General features: G+C 35.0%; 1 protein-coding gene across 1 annotated transcript in view; it reads right to left on the bottom strand.

Annotated features, from left to right (window-relative positions):
• Positions 1-26,885, bottom strand: part of DCDC1 (doublecortin domain containing 1) — a 458,528-nt gene that overhangs the window by 232,445 nt on the left and 199,198 nt on the right. Inside the window, 2 exon segments of the mRNA XM_067038066.1 lie at positions 801-971; positions 8,677-8,769. Of these exon segments, the coding sequence (XP_066894167.1) occupies positions 801-971; positions 8,677-8,769 (264 nt within the window).

Here is a 26,885-nt window from a genome sequence, read left to right as displayed (position 1 = left end):
AAATGAAGAATTGTAGTTATGGTTCCTTAGATGGAAAAGAGCCATACTTTAAGTAATTCAATTTTACTAATTATAGTCTCTTGAAACATGAGATATGAGATTATAGGACAATCTTAGTTTGACAGACTTAAACAAAAGTATTTAAACTCCCTAAGCTTTCAGTACGTAAACCACTTTAGCTGAGTATGAATTTTTTTTTTTTCTCTTCCAATGATGCAATAGCAAGGGTAGTTTAGGAAATTTAGCCAACTTGTCCTAACAAATAAGCAATTCACCTTTTTTTCCCAGTATATTCTTACGTATTGATTTTACCAAGTGAACGCAGACACGTGTCACACTTATCCAATACAGATCCTTTTCCTTGGAAATGTAGTTATAACATCAATCAGTCACCTGGCCTTTCACCTCTAATTCCTATTGCCACTGTCTGTCAATTATTAAAGCTTGTCCATTTCTCCAAATAAGTTATTTTTAAAAACTGAAATATATAGTGACTCCTGTGAAAAATATATGTTTCTTAGAAAAGCATGTAAATGTTCATGATTAAATTTCTTCATTAAAATTACTTTTCTGGGTTGAAAACTAAAGTTTATAAACTCATATTTCAAAGACTTCTAGATATTTTCTTTTAGAACATATTCCCTGAATGGTAGTATTAGCAGTTGTAATCCAAACTCCAGTTTGGGGAAGACAACACAAAAAGAAATCCAAGCTGAGTGGCATTATTACAAGGGTCTTCAAATGGAGCAGAGTGTTTTGTCTCTGGCTGAACCCACTGAGAGTCACAGAATGACACCCACCTTGAGCTGCAGGCCTCCTGGGATAAGAGTGTTCGCTGGAAGGCTTTTAATGTGTTCGTAGACATAAGAGGAGAATTGCTCCTGCTTAGCCTGTAATTGGGGGCCAAGTTTAGAGAGATGACCTCTGTTGCTTTTGATAGCTGTCTGCAATTCATCAATCAGCCTGTTCACCTGGAGGGGTTAAATTACAAGAGTTGTTAGCAAGAAGTAATTGTTGATGTCACACCTATTAGATTTTTGAGTACTTAGTTTGATGTGGGGAAGGTGACTTCAGTATAAGAACCTGAGTATAGATCTATGTTCAAGTAAAGCAGATAGGCGATATATACATTCCTTCATCAACAAATTTTATTTATGGGAACATTTCTAACTTTGTACTTCAGTAATATGGAATAGGTACCCATTTACAATTGCTGAATAAAAATTGTCTCTAGATACAAAAAGAACCATATACATTGACAAGTTTGCCAAGGACTTTTAAACTGCTAAACAGAATAAGACCTAAGACTTTAAGTAATACAATATATGCGCCAATGACAATATTTAATTCTATTACATGTACCTTCCCTTTAAGAATATTTTATTTTACCATCTGTATGTTACCTATAAAATTTGTAATATGTATATTAAATTCATTAACATTTTGTGGCCTTTTAAATGAATCAGTCTGTTTTCCTCCTTCCAAATACTTTAAAATATAACTTTCCAAATTTCATAAATACAATTTTTCAAAATATCCATACTTCAAAGACAATGCTCTATTCTAGACAATATTTTGAATATATACAAATTTCTGAATAATGCATAGAATTTTTCCAGAAATAGCAAAGGCTTAGAAACATGTACCCTTTATATTTAAATTTCTGGATTGCTAATCAGAATATTTAAGAGACATATGAACTTGACTTACAGGTTATTAGTAAGACATACTGAAGACTCAAAAATAGTAAGTTAATATTTTAACCCTTATAGTTTACAAATTAAAAATCATTACAATTCTTTGACCCTTCACTGTGTTATATAAAATTATATTATCTCTAATAGATTGGATTCTTACATAAACACTGGCCGGGTAGTGACCAAAAGAGATGAAAAGCAGAAATTCTCTTTATCCATGATCTTTAAAGTGATCAAATTAGACCCATCTAGACTTATGAAGGACTGTGAACAGGGCATGGATTTTTGAAATCTTGGGTTAAAATGATGGCTCTTTCATTTACTGACTGAGAGATTTTGAACAGGTAATAAAAAAAACCTCTTTCATAAATGAAGAATAATACTGACCTTACCATGTTAAGAATTAAATTAGATTAAAGAATGGACAGCACAATGGCTAACCTATAATGTTGCATGTACATGGTATATTATTACAGTGTTTTCATTTTTAAATAGAATAGTTTTCTGCAAATCAAGTTTTAATTGTTTTTCTTGGCCTGTCTTTCCTATTCCTACCACTATTTCACATGAAGAAGATAAAAGTTTGAAACTATTTGCTACATAAATTCTCAACCTCACTTCAGTGTCCACAGATAAAATGCAAACTCCTTCTCCAAGAGTCTCCCATGTAATGACAGCTCATTGTCTTTCTATCTCTCTCAGCTGAAAATATGGTATTTGCCCCTACCAACTCTGATGTTAAGTCTATGGCTTCTATCCCTTCCACAGAGGATTTCAGGGAAGTCAATGAAAGCAAGTTTGTACTATTATACATATGACTTGAATATTTACTTTTCTACTTTACCTAGTTAATTTGAAATATATATATAATAATATTATATATATATATATAAAACTTCAACTATATTTAACTTTTCCCAAGAACTTTAGAAGCATTATATGCATATAAAGCTAATTTAAATGATTCCTATTTTTCTTTGGTGTCCCATATCTTTCTTATTTGTCCCTATGTGATCAATCATATACTTTCTTTAAACAATGCTTTTTTCTAAATAAAGAATTGGCAAACTTCTTCTCTATAAGAGCCAGATAATATTTTCAGTTTTGTGAGTTACAATGTCTCCATCAAAACCATTCGACCCTGCAGTTGCACTTTGTAAGCAGCTGCAGACAATACATCAACAAATGGACAGGGCTGTGTTCCAATAAAACTTTATTTAGAAAAACAAGCAGTGGGCTAGATTTGGCCCCAGGGCTGCAGTTTATCAACCGTTCTTCTAAACACATATATTTCCTCTCCTTCCTTTCTTTTCTTATAAGTAATACTCTGGCCAAGCCTTCATCTCCTCATCCCCTCCTGCTACTGGCATTACCAATGTATCTACTGAGTGGCCTCCCTGTCCCTAGTCTCTCCTCCTGTAATCCATCCTGCCATCTCCATCTAATTAATCTACCTCCAATAGTATAATGAACCTTCAAGTAGCTCCCCACCCCACTGCATTCCTCATCTTGCTATTCAAGATTCAAGACCTTTTCTTACTTTCTAGAACAAATTCCTGTGCTTTCCACAATACAGTTAACCCTATAAGAAAGTCATAAAACTTAAAATATGGCAATGATGGATGACTCAATATTAGTCAATGTTTTTCATCTTTATTTTTACATACTACCTTTTAGCAGTATTATCCTCAAAGATGATGGATAATAGTATATTCTACATACCAAAGCTAGAGACCAAAGCAGACCAAGTAACTTGCTCTTATAGGTATGTGACAAAATTAAAATCTAATATCCAAAGGCCTTAAATAGAAAGAGTCTACTTCTGGAAAGCACCAATCCTCTCTGAACCTACACCCAGTATCATTTGATTCAAGAAGATATAATTTTATGTAGTCTTTAAAATATACTAAGTATCGTGCAACATATTTTGTTTAGTCAATAATACTGCTCTCTCTTTAATTTTATGTACTGTACCTAGTGCTACAGCAAGCCACCAAAAAAAAAAAAAAAAAGGATGAATTTCAGGCTTTGATTTGAGAGCATTTTTATACGACTTGTTTTACTGTCACAATCCATAGCCTTTCACTGATAGGGGATTTCATATGACATCAGAAATCAACCATACAAGTGATGATGTCATCTGCATTCTAAAGGGCTATTGGGGGCTTCCCTGGTGGCGGCAGTGGTTGAGAGTCCGCCTGCCGATGCAGGGAACACGGGCTCGTGCCCCGGTCCGGGAAGATCCCACATGCCGCGGAGCGACTGGGCCCGTGAACCATGGCTGCTGAGCCTGCGCGTCCGGAGCCTGTGCTCCGCAACGGGAGAGGCCACAGCCGTGAGAGGCCCGCGTACCGCAAAAAAAAAAATAAAATAAAACAAAGGGCTATTGGTTAAAACCTTAAAAGTTTCATTTCCCATAAATTCTTCCTGGCTTCAAAAAATTTCTCTATCATTTTTGCCATTTTCCTTGGCCCCATGATTATCTGTTAACGTATGTGAAGCATAATCATAGCAATCATGGCCTGTATTTTTAATAACTTAAAACTATCAAATAAGATGCCCTAGTAAAGATTAACTTATATCTTAAACATAGGAGAAAATATATCAAGAATCCTGCCACTGACATTTTGATAAAGTTTCCAACCAATTTTCCTCAAGCTTCGTTACTTTAAAAATTCATAAGGTCTTTTATTCTCCAAGTGCTATATTTTATGTATTACCCTGAAAGATAATGCTATGCATGAAATAACTCATATACCAAAATCGGATAGGTAAAACAATACTCCTGAATTATTTTACATAATACGATTTTTTTTTTTTTCAAATCACAGATGTTGCTAAAAGGGGGGAAAATGTTCTTTAAAATTCTTCATCATGAATCTTTTTTTCCTGCAAATCCTTTTTTTTTTTCCTCTCTACAAAGGCAATGTGAATGGGGGCAAAAGAAGACAAAACTTGACCTTTTGTGATCCCAGCATTAATGGGTCTGTTCATAATTCAATCTATGTGTGTGTGGGAGCATCCATGTGGAAACATAGAGGCCTGAGAGACATAAAGCCTTTCCCTTTAAACATTATCTGACCCTATCAGTCCCATTCACAAAAGAAGGCTTACGTATGCATATGTTGAAAAAATGCACCATCTCATTGTGCCACAGAAAGCCTACACATTCTACTCTTCATTCTCTGTAGAAATGCAGCACGGAAGTGACACTTGTACAGAATTTGGGAGAGTGACAAATGAGCAGAAGGTAGCAAAAAAAAAAAAAAGAGTATTCTGATGAGGAAAAAACCAAACTTCTGAAAGAATGCAAATGCACACCTGTCTATAAACATATACATAGGCTTTTGCATAAGATGTAGGGCATTTTGGTCATTCATGCAACCCCTGAATTTAGTTGAATTCTCAAGATGATTTAGAGTAGACACAAAATATTATTCTGTTTATAATCATTCTAAAATGTATACCTATCAATGCTGTACACTCTGAAACATACATTGTGAATACTGTACTTTAACTATTATGAATGACTCTTTGAGGAGCTCCTGGTTTTTCTAGTGATGAGTTCAGCTGTTGGCCCAAATGCTATGTGGCCTGGAATCCATATATGTTAGTGAGGAGACTCCAGAGCACTTTATACTGAATTGTCACTGGAAATCAGCACAAAGGGCAGCAGCCTCCATGCTAGGAACATCATCTTGGCATGCAGCATATGGGATAATCTCAAAACCAGGTCAGTGCTTAAACTTAAGACCAAGACACTTTCTAATTTTCAGCATAGTTAAGAAGAACCAGAAAGGGGACAGGGAGATAAAAATGGGTGTTTTAAACTCCCTCAAGTCTCTTACTTGGTTCAGGCCCAAGGGTACAATGTTTTTCAGGTTAAGAAGTGAACATAATCAGACTTGACAAACGAAGGCTAGAAAAGACATAGGAATCTGTGAGCAAAATTAAGTATCTCTTAATCTTAAAATTAAGGATGAGCTGCGGTATAACCACAAGGAAAACTGAAGTGTGTACCTCCTCGTATTCCAATCACTTCCACTACTCCCAACTTTCTAATAGATTCCCACACCCCTTCTGAGATGGAAATTATTTTGGAAGGAGATCTATATTGTTTCCAGCCAGGGGTCACTTATGTGCTGCCTTTAGGCCTATTTGAGTCCAACATCTCCATCAACTCATGGAGGAAGGGGTGATTGAAAATAGAGACATTTAAAAATATCTTTATAACTCATCTGGCAAGAGGGGTATGACGATTGTAATACGGATGATGTCAAGTATACTTTTGGAGGAAGCCATAAGAATGCATTTCCCAGACCTCTGGCTACAGGAGCGTAATTGACCAAGGGTCCAAGCTATTACGCTCTTATACCCATCACCAGGTTGGCACCAATGGCCAAGGATACTAAAGCAGGTCCAACCCAGGGAGTCACGAGACTCCTCTGATGGACAACTTTGACTCAAGGATATGTCAGCAGCTTTGCCAAACCCTCCTTAGACTGTACAACAGTCTAGGATACTTTCACGCAGTCTTCCCTTCCTCTCTCCTTCACTCATGTTCAAGCCTGCATTTCAGTCTGACAGGTCTCCCAGCCTTACCTAGAGCTCTCCCCATTTTCTCTCACAGCATTTCTTCTATTAAAATCCATACACATTAAAAAAAATTCCATCCTGGTGTCAACTTTTCAGAGAATCTGGAATAACACACTTTTAAACTGACAAAAAAAATTACCCACAGATTTCCAGTAGGCCATTTCTAAAGAGCTTGATACAGTTCAACATATACCATCACATTGAAGTAGTCTTGTGATGCATAAGTTATTATTATTCCCAGTTTTCATGTGGAAAAATTACATGAAATAAAATAAGATTTTAAGATAAAATACAGACAGCAGATACCTAAAGCTAAATCTCAGATTTCACGATGTTTACTTAAGGCTTTGAAACACGTCTAGAAATACAGTATTTTGTAAAACAACTGTGGGCAAAATTAAATGTTGGAGTAATCTCCCCATCCCCACATTTTTCATTTCTCTTTACCATCATGATTTCACATCTCTATATATGAATTAGGCACAAAACTTGATGTCACTGACTTACACATCAAAATTAATAAATCAATTTCAAATTAATGATATAAAATTATTCTCATAGTGTATGGAATATATTTACAGGTTCTTACACACACGCATTCACACCCACACACACAATAAATATTTCCTTCACTGTGTGTTTGATTTTTGAAGCAAACAAAAGGCATTTGGAGTCATAGCTGATCAAGCAAATATGTGAGCAAATAAGGCCCTTTGCAGGAGAAAAAGTAATGTATATAGGTACTAAATAAACACTAAGATGATAATAAAGAAGTACCAAATAAGCATTAATACTGCTGGATTTTCCAGAAAAAATAATTTTCATTTCCAGCTTTGGTAACAAGGTGGAATTAAAAATGATATTTTTAGCATAATGATCATCATTTTCCTGGGCCATTTCAAGTTTCCAGTTCCATTGAAATTATAGTTTTGCATAAAATATCAACAAGCAAAACAATTACAATATTTAAAATGCAGAAAATAGTTAATCTATTCATTCTTTTAGATTATTTCTATTTATTCTCTAATAATAATTTGTTATTATAGATACAATTTTAATTATACTAATTCAACTAGAGATTTTTATTTGCATTTCCTAAAGTTGACGATATCAAGATATATGATAGATTCATTTTAAACTTACTGTGAAAATGTAATAAACTGTGATAAACAACATTTTCCAATTGATAGAGGACAATATTTTTTAAATCTAGAACTAACAACCTAGTTTTTCACTTGTTAATATTAAGTGGAATGAGTCAGAACTATAATTTAAAAGTATACAATTGTTATTTGTTATATCTTAGAAAAATTCAAGTTGAATTTTTCTTATGAAATATTTCCTGCTGAGATTACCAATCAATGTTTATAATATAATCTTTAATACTGCATATATATAAACCACAAATATTAAGGTAGTCTCTAACTTAAAGAATTGAATTCACTCAGGAAAATTTGATTCATTGTACTTGTTTATCTATTATAAAATACATAGTTAGCAAAGGAGATGCAATTACCATGATAAGAAAATATTAAAACCCTAAAGCTTGGATAGATTTCTTTGCCAAAATGTCAAAAGAGAATTACATGAAAGTTTAATTTTTAAATATTCATGCTATCTTATTCTTTGAAGTTGCTTATAGATTTTATTTACTGACAGTAGTACATGGAAATTAGCAAATTCATGATCTTTCCTCAGAAAGATTAAATGCTTTTGCATTCCAGGAAACGACATGAAAATCATTTTTCCCTTTTGTCTAACACCAATTTTGTATTATTATTTCATTTATGGAATATGCTGTCAACTTCACAGCATGAGCTTTGGAGAGAAGAAGACTTTCTTTAATAGTTCTTCTTTACAATATTGCCTACAGAATCTTATGATTAGCTCACTTAGGCTTGACATTTATAAATGTCAAGCCTAAGTGAGCTAATCATAAGATTAGCTTGATAAGAGATAACATTGCTAGCGTTTCTAAAATTCAGAAAGATAATTCTATTCCTAGAAAGTCAGAAAATAAAAATAAAATTTGATTATTTGTTCAAAGTTCAATACAATTTTAATGTTTTTCCTATGCTAGCATAGTCCATAATTTCCAGATTCCAGTTGCATGTAATAATTTCCTAATTTAGGAAATTTATGAGAAAGTATTCATAAGTAGTTTTCAGAAAATTATAAGATGATTTATTCTTTCAAACTTATAACTATTTTTCAAGCTGCCTATATCAATACAATGATTTCCAGTTTTGACCAGTTTTTTTCATTATGTTGTTATCAGATAACCAAAGTTGGTTCACTACCAAATCAGAGTAAAATCTGCCTTAATTTTAAAATTAGTATTTATTGTAGTTTTACAATACAATTTAAAAAGTAAGTTCCTTACTTCTTCTTGTGCCTTATGGTGTTCCTTTGCTGTCATTGAAAGAATGACTTTTTCGGGAATTTTCCCTTTCCGTTCTTCCACAGCCAGGTTCAACTAGAAAAATAAATAAGTAAATGACATGAAAATAGGCACCTATTGACACCTAATAGCAATGTTTATTCAAACAACTAATTTAGCATAATCATGGAAGGTGATTTCAAATTAATTTGGCCCATACGTGTGTGAAAATGAATTCCATTTAGATTAAATAAATTGAAATGTTTTTATATTTAAAACATTTAACACTGTATTTTTCACTTCCACTCTTATCGTTTTTAAGCTTACTAAAATATGATTTGGGAAGGGGTCCTTAATTGCAGACATTTGACACTGATGAGTACCTTTTAAAAGCATTTTGTCAAAATTAACATAACAAAATTTTTAAAAATTAGGCTGATATTCCTATTAAAATCTTTCATTGCCAGTAGGGAATAAATTGGCTGCTGTTATGTCAGGATAAGAATTCAAGGAAATAAACCAAAAGCAAATGTCAATTCACTCTCGAATGGTTCAAAATGATTTACAATATTTCACAATAAAGAGTAAGTTTTATCTTAAATACCTGAATGGTTACTTCCAACCTGCTCCATAAACAGAGCCAGATAGAGGTCTTCTACTACTGCTGTAAACCCATGTTATAAAAAGGTGAAAGTGGCTCATTCTATATTTCTTTATAAACAATCCCCACCAAAACAAAATGCTATTTTCAAAAAAAGGAAAAAGCTAAACTCACACAGTAATATTCACTCAGCAGATTGGTATTAATAGGAAGAAAGAAAATAACAGCCTGATACAGAATCTTCTGAATTGGAATATTTAACAATTCTTAAGCAATGCACGTGCCATGTAGTATCTCCTTATTGAAGATTAGGAATGAATAATGACCATGCTTTTTGTTTTGTTTCTTTTGGTAATGCTGTTGTTATTTTAAATAGGCTTTCTCAATTGTGTATGCCTGGCAAATCATGTTTGAGTTAACATGAATCTTTAATCTATACTCTGCCTGAAGACCCACTCCTATATTTGGGATAGAATGGGAGTGGGGGTCAACAATATAACCTCCTCAACCTACCTATTCTTATATACTGTAAGAATAGTATCAAACCTGTGAAGTCTTCATCTACTCATATGTGACACAGCTCAGTTTATCAGAGATTCTGTTTTGGTAGAGGAGAAAAGTAAGGAATCCTTAGGTGATCCTGATGACCAACTTAGATAAGGAGTTGACAAACATTTCTATAAGAACCAGATAGTAAATATTTAGGCTTGGGGGAAAAGGGGACAGACAAGTCTCTTTTGCAATTACTCAACTCTGCCCCCATAGCATGAAATAGAAAATACATAAACAAATGGGTGTGGCTATGTTCCAACAGAACTTAAAAAACAAACAAGAGGCAGACTGAATTTGGACAGCAGGAAATGTTTGCCTGTGCTAGACTGAGAACCACTGAAAACAAGTTTAGAAAAAAAACACAAACCAACATGTGATATACATGATGACTACAGTTACAATGCTATATGGTATATTTGAAAGTTTGTTAAGATAGTAGATCCTAAGAGTTCACAACAAAAAAATAACCATTTTTTAAACCATATGAAATGGTGGATGTTAACTAAGCTTACTGTGGTAATCATTTCACAATATATAAAAGACAAGTAATTATGCTATTCACCTTAAACTTACACAGGGCCATATGTTAATTACATCTCAATAAAAACTGGGAAAAATCATCATGTGAAGCTATTCTTAGAACCAAGCTCCCCAAGGAATATTTTTTCCTGTGCTAAAGTACACAGAAAACGTAATATTATAAAAAGTCAAATATCAAACTCAACGTCCACACAAGGAAGCCTATGTGTAAACTGTGGCACAATGTACTTGTGTCAAGTCTCTATGATTATTTCTTTATCAGGGGAGTCTCATTTCAGGAGAATATGTGAAGGAGAGTGACTGGGGAATATTTACCAAGGTCATCTTTTCTTCACAAAATTAATTTCCAAATGCAAAAACATTCAGAGCAGATCTTTTTTGAAGGGAAGCAAAACAAAACAAAAACAGAACTATAAAACTCTTTGGTGCCACTGCAGTAGGTCCGATTCAATGTGGCCTCCCAGGACCATGACATGTAGAACTGCTTCCAAGTAACGCTTTAAAAGGTAGGATTTCTTTACCTCTAAAAAACTACAGTTGGAAAAATCACCTCATTCTAAAACTCAGCTTCTAGAACTATCCTAACCTACATAAACTGAGGGAAAAACATATCAACATTACTGAAAAGCATCATATGCACAGTACCAAATAAAGAACACAGTAAGATATTGAGAAATAAATTGTCAACAAAACATAAGGATACATACATGGGGCCTTTTCTGAAAACAGCCCAGACATTCAAAAAGAGAGATATCTTAATACAATCATTTAGAGGAAATTATTGAAAGTAAAAAGTCAAATTAAGAGAATGCGTTTTCACTTTGAGGTATTAATAATATGCAGTGCAAACAGCATCTCTCCCTCAAATTCCAGACACAATAACGACAGTAAGATTCTTCTCTCCTGTCACTTTGGAGAACGAACATCCTGTTTCTTCATTAAGTCAAAATGAGATGCTTTTGATTTGCTGTTCTTACTTAAAATATATGAAATAATTTTTTGTCAATGGGCTTGAAATTTCTGAGGCTAATTTTCATGTATAAAGAGGTAGACACTTCAAATTAAAAACCAAAACAAACAGGAAGGATGAAACTTGAGGGCATTATCTTAAGTGAAAAAAAGTCAGATGGAGAAAGAAAAATAGCATATGATCTCACTTACATATGGAATCTTCAAAAAGAAAAAAAGCTCATAGATACAGAGAACACTGGTGGTTGCCAGAGGTGGAATGGGGGTTGAAAGGTGGGCAAAATGGATGAAGGAAGTCAAAAGGTACAAACTTTCAGTTATAAAATAAGTAAGTCATGGGGATGTAATGTACAGCATGGTGACTATATAGTTAATAATAGTGTATTGCATATATGGAACTTGCTAAGAGAGTAGATCTTAAAAGTTCTCATCACAAGGAAAAAAATCTGTAACTATGTATAGTGAGGAATGTTAACTAGACATTGCAGTGATATTTCTCAATATACCTCAATAAAAAAACAGAAAGATGGCTAAAATTTGTATGTAACTATGAAAAGCCAAATCTCTACCAAACAGAAGAGTGGAAAATCAAGTCACTTTTTTCTAACTACTTCATGCCCTTTTTAAATGTGAGAAAACACCCCCAAATATTTGTGATACACATCAAAACTTACCAAGCTAAATAGGAAGGTTTAATTCACCAGTTTCGCCAGAGCTTGCTGCTAAGATTTTAAAAATATGTAAGTAACAAACACTGGCTATCCTAAATTAGGTTAAAGTTGGCTCATTCAATATTAATGGTGACCAGAAAAAGACAGACAAGAGACTACTCAAAGACAGTAGCAGATATGGAAGAAACAAGGAACACAATGGCTCTGTGAAAGAAAAGTGAACAAAATGATTCAAGACAATGAATGGTCTGGTTAGAGAAACAATATTAAAAAGGAGTAAATTCACCTCAAACAATTTGTTTAGGAATTAAGAAAAGAAATCCACAAAAGTATACCTGAAACAACAGATTCCAATGAAATTATTTCTAGTGGTTGTTACCTTTTAGACTATATTTTATGTAAAACTATTAATGTTAACGTAGCCGACACTATACTTTCTCGAAAGCCCTAAAGGGTCATAGATTAGTAATGTATATATAGTTTTATACAAAACATATGGCCCATTGTGACTATAATAGAAAGTACTCTTAATTTTGAGGAATTCTTCAAACATTTGCTGGCTCAGGAAAGCTCTACTATGGACATCCTAGAGAGGAAAACAGGCTCAAAACCTCCTGCTGGAGAAATACAGACAGACAGCAGTAATCTCATTTTATGGTATAATTAACATTATATGGCTTTTCTGTCCTGTTTTTTTAAACTCCTCCCCAAAATATTTTAAGGCATATTTATGAAAATCATAAAGACTAATTGTGTAAAAATTTTAACATGATATTAAGATAAACTAAAATCTGTTTTATAGGAGAAAATAACTCTAAAGTAAAAACTAGAGTCTAGTTATTGATATTTTTAGAAAAGCTACAGTAATCAAACACTGGTATGTTCTATCTAATTCATATTGACATTCCACATAGGTACCAGCCAAAGAGGGAAGAGTCTATTAGGCTAACCAAACTGTCAGTGCTCTGAACTGTAGTTCTGCATGCAGTTTTCTCTGTATTCTCCAGAAGAACAGCTAAAGATTTAAATGTGAAGCATATGATATGTGTTGTGTATAATGTTCTTAATAAAGCAACATAAACCAAGAAGAAAACTGAATCTATCTTTCTATCTAAAATCTTTTTGACCAGTAAATATTGATCTATTAATAAATTATTTGATCCATATTTTACATGCAGATCAATACAGGCAATACAGTTTAGCATAAACAACAGGACAATCAGCCTTCATATATATTGACAAGTTTCCCAATGGTCTGTTAATATACAAAAGACTGGGACAAATTACTTATTTATATATACAAAACATGGTTATAAAGACCAGCTGCAGGTATTTTTTTGGAAAGTGCATTTTAATAAGGTCCTATTCAGTTAGGGAACAAATGGGGAAGAAGTAGTTTGCACTACAGAGTTTAGCGCTAGAGCTTTCTCTTTTTCTAACCACGAAATCAATCATTTGTCCAGACTGTGGGAGTCAGAGTTAGTTACTGAAAAGAGCTCCGTACATAAACAAGTCAATAACTCATTGTGTGTTATTGTCGAGCTGAAGAAGTCGGCTTTCAAAAAGCTGCCCCTGCTTCTCTCAGAATGAATGTCACTGTATTCAGAGACTGGGAGAGAGTCCTTTGTTTCCAGCCATTGCTGGCTGCCATTTATGTATGGGAACGGGAGGTGGCTGCTAGGAGTGCGGGGGTAGCCACTACTTGGTATCATGGATGTTCAGAAAAAAACTCTGAATTTTGTCAACCTAAATAACTTGTGCGTGGAAATGCATTAATGGAATTGTTAAAGGGTGGCCACACACACAAAAATTGGTAAAGGAATTAAACGATAATGAGTCTGTATCATTTTAAACTGGATCAGGCTGATATTTTTGGTTCCCTACCTGTCAACAAAGATGAAACCAAAATATAGGCAATGGTTTGAAAAGTTCAAATGTACAAAATCAAATTGATAAACAGGTCAACATGTTAAATCAATGCTATCTGTTCCTGCCATAAATATTAAAGGTGATTCATGGAACTCTAACACGGGGTTTTTGAAGTGTGTGTGTGTGTGTGTGTGTGTGTGTGTGTGTGTGTGTGTGTGTGAATCTCTTTAAGAAATGATTTCATGTGCTCAACACTTGTAATGTTAAAGAAATCTGAACTATTTTTGACTTAAAATTAATTTAAATATCCTTTAGAATTGAACTAAACCTAAAGTTCATGATATAAATATTATACTCTTATTTCATCTTAATGTTTATTAAAAATCTACTATTTATTCAAAATCAAAGCTAGGAACTGTGAAGAAGCACCAGACCAGGATTCAAGGTTTATAATTAGGCTGGGTAAATGAAAAATACACAGGGTCTGTTTAATAAATGGTCCTCATGGTGGGGCGGGGAGGGGTGGTCTCTGAAATCTTTAAACACTTAGCTCTTAATTAAATAAAGCTGGTGTTATAGGCAAGGAGAGAGTTGGAACCTAGAACTGAATCCAGTTGATTCCAAATCACCTCACCAATGTAGAAAATCACAGCATTAAATAATATAACATGTTTTCACATGCAACAACTGTACTAGACATTTTTCTAGGTACAAATAGGTTAATAGCAAAGTGTGATATGGTTGAGGAGACAATAAATAAGTAAAAAACAATAGAAAGTGAGAAACAATATATGGCAGAAGGTAGATCATAATTAATTGTCAAATGGAGGTATAAATAATACAATCTATAAGTATAAAGGGCAAAAATATTGTTGGGGGATGGAGTGGTTGGAGACAGAAAGTCAAAAACCGATGGGCAGTACCTAGCTAGGAAAAGAAGTGATAATATAGAGCAATATCATTAATTACTATTACTAATTAGTAATTAATTACATGATAAAATTTGTTCTAAATACAATCAGTGATTGCTTTGACATGACTTTGGGAGGGGGAGGAGAGAAAACTGAGCCTTAAAGAATAAGCAGAGAGAAAGGACATAGCTGATCCAAGTGGGCGAGCCTTGGCAATGGTCTGAATGGAAGGAATGACAACAAGGATAGTTAGATGGTTAGTGTAACCTAATCTATTTCTTTTCTTCCTTTTTCTTTTCTTATACAGCAGGTTCTTATTACTTATCTATTTTATACACATTAGTGTATATATGTCAATCCCAGTAAGGTGCTAGTCCTATAGTAAGGGCATAATGGAGGACTCAGTACTTAGCTTTCCCTTGCCTCAGCCCCATCCTCTCAAGCTATATATACTTAACTCAGTTCCTGTCTTAGACCTGGACCTTAAGAAAGTCCTGACCTAGCCCCCACTTCTAACAGGGTTATCTTACTTAAATCTCTTCTACAAAAAAATTCAAGTGTCACTTTTACACTTGGGGAAAAGAGAAGAATCCTTAATTCAAAACTAGCTGCGAGTTCTGGCCACAAATTAGTTCTGAGACATTGGGCAATAGTGATGGTTCATACAGCCCAGGCCTTCCAAAGCCAGGGATTCCTCTCCCATCCTTGCCAATTCTTTGAAAAAAAGCTACCTTTACCAGAGCCTGTAGCTTTTTGAGGTCAGTTTGTTTAAAAAGCGAATTTTAAAAAGAAATCTTCATAATATTTAAAAACCAGCAAATACTTCATAACCATTTTAAAACAGTAATATTTTAAAATATTTATAGTTTGTCTAAAGGGATGTAAAAGAGATTCTCCATAAGAGCTGATCTTCAATTTATTCAACACTTAAAGAAACAAACTACTTTTAAAATCTCCTTCCTTTCCTGTTTTTTAAAAAAAGTAATCATAAACAAATTTTAGCCTTTCTACATTTGTGGGGAAAGTGGTGCCGAGTTAGTCCTGACTTAGTAGCCAGATTATAAACTTTCTTTCTAAACATTCTATCACAATTAGGAATACCACATGCCTTAAATTCAACTCAGCTTGCCCTGTCAGACTGACTCTCTACGCCGTTTCTTCCACCATCATGTGCAGTTTTGGAGGGACTGTGCTACTCTGGCCAAGAGGTACCCCTGGCCTCCCCAGACCAACCAGCCTCTCTCTTCAGAGATACAGAGTCATGAGGGGAACCATACAGAGACATAAACAGTTGGAGAGAATCTGTCCCACTAATAGCACTCTGAGGAGATTGTCCCTTAAATCCAGATGTCTGGAGTTGTTCCAGTTCTTTCTACAGTCCCTTTGTTTGGTCTTTCCTTGAATTCCATGTGCTACCACCTGCTATCCCATTAAATTCTGTTTCTGCCTAAGTTAGCCTGAGACAGACCCCACTGATTGCAACTAATAAACTCTAACAGATATGTCATATATGTCCTCATGGTAAATACCGCATTACTTTAGAAGATTTGAATGAGTCTCTATTCCTAGTAATTAAAGGTATCCACTCAAATGTCTTAATAATGTGTCCTTTGGGTATTATAATGGGTAATGTAACAAGAGTAATGGTTTAAAGATTATGCTTTTCTTTTTGGCCTTTCCACGTACAAGACTGCCCAAACTATTCCAGGTATCCCTAAGATTTGTCACAATGATATTGCTTCGGTCATGTACAGCAGAAATGTGCCACAAAAAATATCCCTGCATATAAGACTGTTGCCTTGAGAAAGGATCTGCCTTTCAAGAAAACCCTTTACCACCCTCCATTAGCATATAAACAGCTAAATTTAGATGACTCAGCCCATAAATTTCCCTTTGTAAATTAAGAGTAATGACTGACTGCTATTAAGCCTTTGCTGGAATCAGGAATAAGATACAATGTAGGAACAAAATTAAAGCTTACCTCCTTCGGTCCTAGAGGAAAAATTGGAAGAAGTCTCAGAGAGAGAAGCAAGAAAGTAAAATAGTCAGAAGAATCAGGTCTTAAGTTCCCCTATTTTAGGGTGTGGCTTTGGAAGGAAGTGTCAGGTAAGCAGAAACAATCCTTGGGCAGAGGGGTCTTCTGTTCCCCTCCCCTCAATATGGACACAGGGAGGAAACTGTCCTGCAGCGACTTAGGAAATAACCAGGTTGACAAGATGACATGATACCCGCAGGCAGAGGGAGGCCTGAGGTTTAACTCTCCTCAACCACCCTTGGTTTCTGTGTCTTGTGACATGGAAGTGTCTCAGTGAAGTCTATCACAGGCTATTTACATAGTGAGGAGAGGTTGCTCTGTAGTGAGGGCAGCACCGCAAACCATTTGAGCCAGGGCCAAATTGGTGTCTCAGTCAGACTCTGGAGGGCTATCTCTAATACCACAGGAAGTCAAGTTTAGGTTTCATCCAGGAAGCACCACCAGAGAAAGTGCCTGGGCCAAGAGAATGAGCTGTAAGTTCACACACTACAGGCCAGAAGAGCATCCAGCAACTAGGTGAACGAGGGACATCCTTCCACTGGCGAGCAGCTGCTGTGCCAGCATGTACATTCCAATGGGCCAGCGTGAGGTCAGGGGCCCCTTACCCCGGTGCTTTACGGATCTAAAAGCCACACAACCTCTTCTTCCATATACTACCTGAAGGAAACCAACAGAATACAGGATAGTCTATCTGAGAGAAATAATGACCTAAAATAACTATTTAAATGATCAGATCAGACTAAGCTTTGAACTGAATTGGACATTCAGTTGTTTCCTCCCCCAGATCCAGTGGGCAAGAGCTCAGGAAGAAAGTAATATTTGTGTCAGAAAATAACTCAGAGTCATTTAGTAGTTATTTTGCACACAAACTGTGTCCACACATGTGAGAGAATCTGTTTATAGACTGAGCCAAAGAACAGAGGCAAAAACAGTATTTATAAAGCAAAGGAGAGAAATAAAACACAATCAGACTGTACATTTTGGGGGGAAATTGATAAGCTGGTAATTACTAAATTGAGTAAATCAAATAAGGGTATCAAGGAAACCATTTTATTGTGTATGGATTCTTGAAAAAAACTTCAGAGTTCATCTAAGAAGCATGTATGTGGCAGGCTGCTTCTGAATTATGTCTACTTACCCTACTATTTTTGTTAGACCAGTCCTGCGCCATTTCCCGCACTAGAATGTTTCATTATTTTACACAGAGTAATGAACTGCATTTTTTCTCACCCACTAAAACAGCTATCTGAATCAGAGAACTCCTTGAGAACCATAGTTAGGATTCTGGAGCCCAGAGAGGGTAAGTCAGATGGGCCTCTATCCTTCTAGAACAGTGTCTGAACATGTGTTAGGTTGGGTGTGATACACCTTACATCTCCAATAAGTCTATTTTCAATCATTATTTCCCACAGTGATGGGGGAAATGTCCCCATCAATCCTTTGTCACCCAACTTTTGTCCAGTCTCATTTGGGAAGCCCACTCTGGCTTTGTCTTCCCCTCGTGTGCATGTATGAGCCAAAATATTCTGCCATATCTTATAGATGGTGCCCCTTCCTCTCTCGCTTCTTTCACTCCTTTATCTAGTATATTTACTGAATGGTAGTGCTGATACAAACAATGCACTGTACTGGTTCCAGTGATACAAATATTGATTAGGTGCGTCTGTACCTTCAGAGGGTTAACAGTCCATTGAGAATTACACTTCCACAGTCAGCATTTCCCTAATTGTTTTCATTATGTTTGTTCCTGGGGAAAGGTACCACGTCTTATGATTCTTTTATATCCCCTAATAAATAAACCATAACAGGAAGATAGCAGACATTTAATAAACACCTGTGATGGATTAGTGATGGATGAAAATCCTCAAATTGTAAGTACTTTTATTTTTCATTGGACAACTGTTTCCTAAACTATGTGCTGGGTATTGTGATATAGGGATTTTGCAGTCAAATGATCTTCCTAAACACTAAGTTAAACCAAGACAAATGGGTTTCTTTATAGCATAGCTCCTAGGAGGTTTTAAGATAAATATGAGATAACATGAGGGCACCTCGGGATGTCCAGCAAGATATACTTTCAGGTATGTGTCAAGAGACCAGCAATTCTCAAGTTGGTCTTGAAAGCTGAGGAGTTATTCAAGAGTGAGTACAAAAGTGCCTCAGTACCCAGACACAGCGAGCACAACTCTGTCCATTGTCAGCATGGCTCAACTCTGTCTGCTGTGCTTCCCCCAAACTAATCTATAATTCTCCCATGTAATTTGTTTGAGCCTTGAGGAAAAAATTCCCTAATGCATCTAAAAACTATGACCAGGACATTTTTGGAAAAAAGGAGAAATAGTAAAACTAGTATTAAAACATACCTTAAAACAAAAATCACTAAAGCAGTGTATCACACTGTGTACCATGACAGATGATAGAACTAAATATCAGGCCAACTTATATACTTAGTGCTTTATTACATGTTACATGTGATACAAGTCTAAAATCTCTTAGTCACAATTACAAAATTCAAAAATTTCTGAAAACGGAATGTTTTTTTTAGAATTTATCAGGCAGTAAAACCTAGCAAGGACTGATTTATAGACATTACTTATATCACTTAGCGTGAATGTTTTACTGTGAAAATATTAAAGTACTTTAGTACAGGGAACTGTTTCAGACCCCACTACAGTTGTTATACACTAAATGGTCTATGTGCTACATTACTTTCTAAAATCTCAAACATTATGAGCTCCAAAATACATCTAGCCCCAGAAAGTTCATAGAAGGGGTTGTGGTCCAATTTTCAATTCAAAAAGGAAAGGGGTGGATTTTGTAAGTAGTATTGGAATGAACAACTGACTAACACTTTAGAAAAATATGTTGGATCCATTTTTTTACTTTAAACACTTTTAGTGACTTAAAGATTTAAACATAATTATAAAAGTGCTGGAAGATAATATAGTTGAATTTGTAGAGTCTGAAAAGAAAATGTCTCTCTAAGTCTTACATGGATAGATTTAAGTAAATGGAAGTCTTAAACTTCTATATCTCAAAAAGGAGCTTTAATAAAATCGAAAAGCAACAATATACTGAGAAAATATTTGCAACATGACAATAGGTTAATATCCTTAATATGTAAAGAACACTTTTAAGTAGACTAAAAAAATAATTAAGAAAAAGATAAACACCAAGGAAAATAGGAGCAAAGGAAATGAACACTCAATTCATTAAAAAAATACAAATTGCCAAAGAAAACATACACATAAAGTTCAATATTACTACTAATAAAATAATTCAAACTAAAACAATGTGATGATGTGTTTAACTTACTGACTGGGCAAAAAATTTTTTCTACTGATAAGGATTAGTGAATTCAAGGAATACTGAATACAGGGAATCTGGTACTTTCACGTATTGCTAATGAAAGCATAAATGTTACAGCTCATTAGAGGAAACTTTGGCAATGTATATCAAACATTTAAAATGTGCACAACCTTTTATCTGGACATTCCACTTCTAGGAATTTTTCAATAGGAAATAATTATGGATATGCACCAGAAAACTGACTAAAATGATGACAAAACATTGTTTTGCAACAGTAAAAAAAATTGCATGCATAAATTTCAAAATTAAGAAGATTAGTAAAATAAATCTTTTGACTAGAATATCATCATCCATTTAAAATAATGCTATGGAATATTTAATAATGGGAAACGGTAACAATATACTATCTGAAAAAATTGTCTCAGAAAGTAAATAAATAAGGGAACTTCCCTGGTGGCACAGTGGTTAAGAATCCACCTGCCAATGCAGGGGACACGGGTTCGAGCTCTGGTCCGGGAAGATCCCACATGCCGCCGAGCAACTAAGCCTGTGTGTCACAACTACTGAGCCTGCGCTCTAAAGCCTGCAAGCCACAACCACTGAGCCCGCGTGCCACAACTACTGAAGCTCGCACACCTAGAGCCCGTGCTCCGCAACAAGAGAAGCCACCACAATGAGAAGCCCACGCACCACAACAAAGAGTAGCCCCCGCTCACCACAACTAGAGAAAGCCTGTGTGCAGCAACGAAGACCCAACACAGCCAAAAATAAATTAATTAATTAAAATTAATTTACTTTTTTAAAAAAGTAAATAAGATTTTAAATATATATCAGTATATGAGAAGGATATATACTAAAATATTGAGAATAACTACTCAGACTGGTGAGACTGTGGATGGTGTAGCTTTTTTCTTATTTACATCAGTTTATCTCTACAAACTAAATTTTCTACGATATTAATACATATACATGCATGAATCTTGCAATTAAAAAACAGACTCTTTTTAATATTGCTTCCTTTCCTGTTACCCACCAATATATATATGTTACTACTCATTTTTAAAATCTGTCTTCTGTCCACATTTGTCCCAACATAATTATCTTTTCCCTCATTTTATTTCAATCTTTGAAAGATAAAATATAATTCAGAAGAAAACAAGAAATTTACAAAAAGGAGACAAAAAAGATAAAATACTATTAACACCTTTACTTTCAAATTACCAACAGCCTGTTAAACGTTTTTGAGAGGCTGGGTAGTGTAAATTAATGCAGGGCAATGGAAGGTTTATGAATTCTTATTTAATAACTGCATTAAACTATATTTACTGCTTCTTAAAAGTGAACTGAGATGAGAGCAAAGACTGGGTAAAGATAAGGGTAGGACTCTCATTGTCTATTCTGTCACACTGTTCTGTGCATTGGGGATGCACTATAGCATTTAATCCTCAAAAACACTTCAGGAAGTCCTGTAAATGATGCTTAAAGAGGTAAAGTAACTTGCTTGTTAACACACAGTAAAGAAATTTAAAGAACTGAGATTCAAATCCAGGCATGTCTGACTCCAGGGCCCATGGTTTTTAATTACATCTTGGATACATCAGGAAATATGATTTAAAAATGGAGGAAATAGCTAGATAGTAACAGACAAATTGGCAAATTCTTCCTTCATATTAGAGTATTTGATTATGAAAGCTCAGGGTTAAAAATCAGAATTCTATTTATATGAATTGACATTTGATGACATTAATAAGAAAATAAATTACATTTGGAGACTTCAGGAGAAATTTTTTTAGGTTTGTACAAAAAAAAAAAAACCACCTAGATTAAGATCCACTGACTGGCAACAGCTATCCTCAAATGTATTAAAGTACTTGTGTATAATTCCTTACCAAACATTCACTTCATCCCTAGGATTATCAAAATTAACACCCAATGTTATTTTTCCACTCTGAAAATATCTATTAATGCATTCTAATACAATTGATTAGTACAATTAATGAGAACTCAGAGGTACTGTTAACAGTTTTGTATTTAATAGCTTGGACCTCTTCCTATGCACATATATAGAAATATAAGTACATATAAAATATATGGATTTTATGTTTACAGAAATGGTATCACCGCCATATTATTTGGCAACTTGTTTTTTATTGCATGGCAATGTCTTCAGCTGTCCCTTACAAAACATCTTAAGCAGATCTAGAACTACCTAGTACTTACAGGTATTAAAATTTCATCCAACCTTGTTCAAAATTTCAGTGTCATGCCTGACTTCAAGCTCTCCTCTAATCATAGTACAAGCTAGATTTGTGACATGAGAAGTTTGGGATAGGGAAAGAAGCACATTGGCTTTTTATTTTCATACTTCCTCAGTTCTTCTGCTGTTGGGAACACTTCAATTTTGCTCCCATTTCACTGAAGAGAAGTTAGTCCCAGGGCCACCTCCAACTGCAAGTCAGGCTGGGAGATAGTGTCTCCAAGGTCAAAAAGAGACAATGATTCTGCTGGAAGGCTAGAAGTCTCCAACACACTGCTGCTCTATATAGGGTGACCATGTGATCTACTGTCCAACCAGGACACTCTTGAGAGCAAAATAATTCAGCTGAGATAACAAATGAACTCTAAGACTGGGGAAAATTTTCTCCTCTGCTTAATAAAGTCTTCTCTAACCTCTCTTCAGGTTGCTTTTCCCAAGGCAATCTGTCATCCTTTTTGTGCCGCGAGAGCAGTCTATTCATAACTCTAGCACACCAGCACATACATTTGTATGATTAGTAATTTACTGTCTTTCCATCTACTAGGATGGGCCTATACTCTCCACTCTGCAACCTTGGCCATCTTTAAGGTTACTGATCCTTTTCCTGTTCCATTTGGTCTTGGTCAGGAGATAATAATCATGACAAACTCTGCCATTATAGGGCGGGGCAACTGGTTCAGTCCTGAATAATCACAAAACAGCATTCACACTGACCTGTTCAGGAGTGATCGAAATTGTAACAGAACCCTTCCATGAGCTTTAATGTGTGGTCCCTGAGAGAAAGATGGTAGATCCTTCATCCAATGGGTCAACTGCTACTGATTTCCATCATATTGTTGCCATACGGGAATACAGTCCTAAAGTTTGGATATTTTCTCAGTACTTGATCAAAAGCTTTAAAAATCTTGAACAGGCAAAAACCACACATATCTGCATTTTTTTACTTAGCCTGTTTTTAGGCTCTAAGGCAAAAATCTGACTATGTCAGTGTCCACTCAAAACTCTTCAGTGACTCCCCACTGCTCACAGGATACAAACCCATGCTCCTTATCATGGCCTCATTATCTGGCTTCTTCCTCTTCCCTTGCCTCATTTCTCATCTTTGTCCACAACTCTGACTTGGCCTTATTCTATTCCACCAAAATCCCATTTCTACAGCTACTCACCAATACCCCTACACCCTGATATTGTGAGAGAATCTCAAGATCCGTTCTTTACATCCCCTATCCCATTCTGAGCCTTCTCCACCACCACTGAGAATTACCACCATACTCATTGTGTTATAACCTCGAGTTTTATTGTGGGTTAAGAAACTTACAAGGATAAAAATAGATGGCCATAACTCTAGGTTATACTACCACCACCTCCCTTACACACACACACACACACACACACACACACACTCTGACTCTGGAAGACTGCTTTGACTGGTTCTAGGTCCTAGGCATGGGAGCCCATCTTTGATGCTTCTACAGTAACTGTGCAGAGTGCTATCACAGCATTTATGCAGTGAATTGGTGTGTCTTGCACACTGATCTCATCCACCAGACTCTGAGCTCCTCTAAAGTAGGTTCTGAATCTACATTCAACTCTATATCCTTAATGCCCAGCACACAGTAGACACTTGACAAATATTGGTTAAACTGAATAAAGCTGAAGACTTGGAAAACTATGGCTGGAATACATAGAATTCTCAAAAGATATTCCAGGAATTCCTGAAGTTTGCTACTGTATATAAAATTAAGGAGGACGATGACTCCATCTTCTGGAACCATGTTCATTATCCAAATCTGGCCTTTTAAAATATAATGGGTGACCTCCATTACAAGGCTAGGTAAGGCTGTAAGAGGGAACCCTGAGGCTGCATTTTATTATCAGCTCCATCCTCTCTAGAGCCTTAGTGTCCATTCCTGTTGGCAAAGGCTAACGTGGACCCTACTACATGCTTTTTCTTCCCATCTGTTAAGCCTCGTGTTCTGAAGGGAAAGGAGTCACAACTGCCAGTTGTCATTCTGACCAGAAACATTTTGACACATAGACATTTATCATATAAACTTGTAACTAATATATAAACTCAGGACAAAATTTAGTTTTGGTTTTCAGAAGTTGATCTGGATTCTAAGTTTTTACTGTCCTATACTTCAAATCCTGTTCATTAAAGAAATAAAGTTGACAAAAAATAAATAAATAAAGTTGACTTTTGTTGATGAGAATGGTTTGAATTTGGGTGCTGGAATGACTAATTTACTTTCTCTAAAATGGATTCCCTTCCGTTCTCCAAAATTTTTGATCTCTCGATACTTTGCTTATTTTTATGTTCAATATTCTGATTTACCATCGTCATCCACCATTAGAGAAGAGAGAATTTGTTGAGGCCTTACTACGTACCAGGCACTGTGTTTAGTGTTTTACTTGCATTTATTTCCTCACTCATCTTTAAGGAAGATGAGTGAGAAAATCCAAGTATTGTAGAAGGGAATAATAAAGCATGTTTAAATTATATGTCCTAAAACATGGCCAAAATCTCTAGACACAAACTTTGAAATCTCTGTGGAAAAAACAAATCTCCTCCCTCTGAATTCTTCTAGTTTTTTGTGTCATATGTATAGCATTTTGCATCAACATCACTCAAAAAAAATATCGAATACTTATTATGTTAGTCCTAGAAAACAGTGGTTATCAACACACTTCCCTCATAGACCTTAAAATCTTAGAAAGCAGATAGATGTGGGACAAACAGCAGTAAGTATGATAAGCATAAAGAAAGTGCAGGATTTCCAGGGAGAGCTAACCTAGGCTTGGGGCCAGAGCAAGAAACACTTCTCTTAGTTAGAAATGTTACTATGCTAAAGAAGGGCAAGAAGTCACCAACTCAGGTATGACAAGGAACAGCATTCTAGGCAGAGGAAGTGCTAGTCACCTATTCCACAAAACATCTTGTACAGTATCTTACCTAATCTTCAAAACAATTCAGAAAGGAATCATTATTGCCACTTTACAGATAAGAAAACTAAGACTCAGAGAATAGATCAATTGATAAGATTGGAACCCTTGCCTATCAGAATCTAGAGCATTTCCACTATGCTTAAGTTCCTCAGAAAGCTGCCTGCATCAGCTTCCTATTGGACCAATGGTTAGTAAACTTTTTCTGTAAAAAGACAGATAGTAAATATTTTAGGCTTTGCATACCAAGAAGGAACATCAAAGATAAAATATAGGAACTTGAATAACAACAGAAAAAACACAAATTTTCATAAACATTTGAGGAAATTCAAAATATAAAAAATAGAAAAATAGAAAATAATAAAATATAAAAATAACCAAGTACAATGTTTTGTACTACAAGTCTACTAATGAGAAAAATAAAATTCTTTGTGGGGGAATAACATTTCACTTAATTGAGGTTCAAAATGTTCCCTATAATCCCTATAAATCCCTATAAATGTTCCCTATAATCAAAAATATTGCAAATATTCACCTGTGAAAATCATTCTTAACTTGTGAATCATACCAAAACAGGTAACCAGGCAGATTTGGCTCATGCGCTATTGTTTAGCAACCTCTGTACTAGGCCATGACCATCAAGAGTAGTACTGTCCAACAGAAATCTAATGTGAGGCACACATGTAATCTTAAATTGTCTAGTAGTCACATTTTTTAAAAGGTAAAAAGAAACAAGTTAAATTTATTTTAGTAATTTATTTAACCAAAATATTACCATTTAAAAACACAATCAATACAAAAATTATTAATGAAATATTTTGCCATTCTATTTCAGGCCAAATCTTTGAAAACCAGTGTGAATTTCACAGTTACAGCATGTCTCATTTGGACTAGCCATGTGTCAAGTACAGCACAGCTCCAGAGAAGAGGTCTGTTGGCTAGGAACGTAAAAATGAGAAAAGCAGATAATATAGCATCTATGTTCAACTGAAGAGTATGAATTCTGTCTAAAGGTGGCAACTGCCACTCAGCCCCACAAAATGTTGTCATGTGGAAAAGTGGTCTAGGATATTGCCAGATGTTCCAGATTCTGAGAAACCAAAATCTAGAATTTAAAGTAAAAATCTCCTGATTTCTAGATATCAGCAACTAATTTTTTTAAATTTATACATACTGTTCAGGTCAAACAATTCAAATCTGCATACTATATTTGGCTATGACTATCTCCACATTTATGTCCTCTATCCATGTCTGTCTTTTCAGTATCTAAGCTAGGTACTCAATATATCACAGGACTTTCAAGTTAAGGCAATAAATATTTGCCAATAAAATACTCCTGAGTATTTCAAAGGAACAATAATGGATGATAATAAAAATAATTATGGAAGCAATCATATCTACATTTTAAATCACCTTATAAAAATAAGTTTACCTACTGAGATTATTCAGTAGTGTTTTAAATAATAAAATTCTTCAATTAAAAGTATCCATAACCACAATAGCCAAAAGGTAGAAGCAACCCAAATGTCCATTGACAGAAGAATCGATAAATAAA

The sequence above is a fragment of the Kogia breviceps genome, chromosome 7 (genome assembly GCF_026419965.1).
Source record: "Kogia breviceps isolate mKogBre1 chromosome 7, mKogBre1 haplotype 1, whole genome shotgun sequence".
In the NCBI taxonomy this organism is placed as follows: domain Eukaryota; kingdom Metazoa; phylum Chordata; class Mammalia; order Artiodactyla; family Physeteridae; genus Kogia; species Kogia breviceps.
The sequence above is the reverse complement of the archived record's forward strand: the minus strand, read 5'-3'. Positions and strand labels throughout refer to the sequence as shown.